Source organism: Pollachius pollachius, assembly GCF_949987615.1.
Source record: "Pollachius pollachius genome assembly, chromosome: 2".
NCBI lineage: Eukaryota > Metazoa > Chordata > Actinopteri > Gadiformes > Gadidae > Pollachius > Pollachius pollachius.
In genome coordinates this window covers 48,126,014-48,128,790 of record NC_136935.1, presented here as the reverse complement: position 1 = coordinate 48,128,790, position 2,777 = coordinate 48,126,014, and the positions used below count along the sequence as shown (strand labels likewise).

Sequence of the window (2,777 nt, the reverse complement as noted above, 5' to 3'; positions counted from 1 at the left end):
GTGCGTAAGAGAGAGTGGCAGAGAGAGAGAGCGTGCTTGTTTGTGTGTGTGTGTGTGTGTGTGTGTGTGTGTGTGTGTGTGTGTAAGAGAGAGTGGCACAGAGAGAGAGAGAGTGTGTGTGTGTGTGTGTGTGTTTGTGTGCGTGCGTGAGAGAGGGAGAGTAGTAGTAGAGTAGGAGAGTGTGTGTTTGTAAGAGAGAGTATAGGAGTGTGTGTCTGAGAGAGAGAGAGCGAGAGAGCAAGGGAGAGACACCAAGAGTAATGTAATACTGACATCTTGTGACCAGATGTATAAATGTAGGCGTTGGGTGCAAATGCATTAAATAAACCTTTTTTAGTTTTGTAAGAATATTCCCACCATAATATTCCAAAGTATTAGGTATTCACTGTATCTTTTAATACCTTTTGTTATGGTAGGGTTGGGGTATTATTATTAATCCGGATTGGTAACGGCTATAGCTCAGCCCCTGATCGCACAAGGTTTGGTGCTCAAGTTCCCATAGGAGGCGGTATAATTTGCGGTCAAAGTTCGACTTTGACCGCAAAAGTCGAATTTTTGCGGTCGACACGGCCGCTCCGATCGACACGGCCGCTCCGAAGGATTCAGTATTCTGAAACTTGGTGTACATGCCTAACTTTGCATTCCTAACATCTTTTCCTCTTCGACCAATATCTGTCAGGTTATTATTTTTCTGTACATTGACATTTTGGGGAAAAAGTTTGCTCAGAATCAACCAAATGTCCAAATTACCTAGCATGCCTTACACATGCTCTATGAACTTCTTGAGTCTGATCTTACGTTATGACGGGAATTTTGATTTTGTTAAAAATGGCCGATCTTTGCGGTCCGGAAATAAAATGAATTCAATGATCAAGCAATCACAATAACACTTTAGAAGTAGTCAGAGACTGGAGCGTATGTTAACCCATGTGTGTGTCGATAGCTAAAAAAAAATAAATCACAGTGTCAATTTGACTATCAAACCAGTGTGTGTGTCTCTCTGTTTGTCTGGGTTTGTGTGTGTTATTATTAACAAATTATTGGGGTAAATAATCTGACCCATGTTAAATCAAATCAAATCAAAATAATGATATTGTAATTCTGCTTGGTTACCACTAGAGAACTAGAGCTACGTAAAGATAATGCAGTTCTGTCAATATTGAGAATAAATATGAATACATGCTATAACATCAGTTGATTATCATAATAATCAATACGTATTCCCAGACAGCAAAAGGGAACAGACTCTAGGTTTTATAGAAAACATGGGAGACATATACAAATTGACTTTCTTTATTTGTATGCATTCACATGTGTTTATAGGAAAAATACATTTGGAATTTATTTTTATGACCAAGCTGTTTAATTAGTTTGTAACTAGTAAATGTATTAGTGAAATAAATCTAATTCCAGAAGAGAATAAAGAAAACAGTCTCATTCTGAATACAAATCTAATTTGGAGCCAAGAAAGACTGCAATGCTTTGTTTTACAGAACATTTGGCCTTAGAACCAATACGTGTTTGATGTGTTTTGAAGCAGGTAATTTACTCCTTCTTAAATAGGCAACTATCTGTGAGTTTTAATATCATATCCCACATATCTGTAAGCCATCTGACGTAATGTGTGCTGAAGTAACACCTGTACATAAACGATTAAAAATGACTTAAAATAATTTCAATAAAAATATCTCTAAAATAGGGTGAATTACAATTGACCAGCAACTGTAGGAACAAAAAGCAGTACATATAACCATGTTTTGTATACTCATTATTAAATTAATATCTCCTACGTCAGGAGTACGCGTTAAGAAATTCAGGAGGCTGATTCTGCGCAAAATCTGACAGTACAGAAGTGCTGGTTGGTTTTTTGTCCCTTTATAAGGCACATGACAGTATAAACAAACTAAAGGCAACCATACGTTATTACGTTAAACACAAAGCTAAAACGTTTGCTGTGAGTTCAGTGTGTGTTCAAATAAAATGGTACATCTGAAACATAACCTCACCCCCCAACATGACAGATTTCTTTACCTAATCCCACTTTCTAAGACCCTCCACACGTCCCTCAATACAGACAACATGATCAGACTTAAAGTTGCACTGGCCAGCTGGCCTACAGTTCCTATTTCTGGTCTGATCTGAGGTCAGGCTGTCAGGATAAACCTACCAACACATTTTGTGTTCATTTCCTACTTTACAGTCAAGACAGCTAAGCCAAGTCTGAAACAATCTAATAGAATAATGTTCCATATTCTACACAGTGCTGGTGTAAAAACGACTCAAAACCATAGATAATGTACTAAAAACTCAATTATGTAAAGGAACAAACAAAGTCCCTTAGTTTTAGTCAATTTGTTTGTACAGTAATATTACGCATAACTTTAAACACTGAATGAAATGTGCATTTGTAAGGCATCTTTACAAATAATACTGACCCTTTCAAAGTAACCTCCGGTGCATAAAAACACAACGACAACAAACGACCCCACAGACCCCTGTATAGACGTGTCAAACTCCATTAACAAAATCCATATTGCACGCATTTCCCTCCAGGTGTCCTTCAAAGGGTCTACACGCACACCCAAACACACACACACACACACACACACACACACACACACACACACACACACACACACACACACACACACACACACACACAAACACACCCTACACACACACACACACGTTTAGACCGTTGGAACAACAAGGCACGGCGGTGAATCCCAGCGGTAGCACCATGGTAACCCAGTGTTCTCCCCCTCCTCATCAGGAAG

General features: G+C 38.6%; 1 protein-coding gene across 2 annotated transcripts in view; it reads right to left on the bottom strand.

The window, feature by feature from the left end:
- Window positions 1-1,277: 1,277 nt before the first annotated feature.
- LOC307071104 (ras and Rab interactor 2-like) overlaps window positions 1,278-2,777 on the bottom strand; it is a 28,810-nt gene continuing 27,310 nt past the window's right edge. For both annotated transcript variants that reach the window (XM_079729991.1, XM_079729992.1), the window contains exon 13: window positions 1,278-2,777. This exon is cut by the window's right edge and continues 316 nt beyond it. In XM_079729991.1, coding sequence (XP_079586117.1) covers window positions 2,770-2,777 — 8 coding nt within the window. In that variant the 3' untranslated portion in view covers window positions 1,278-2,769.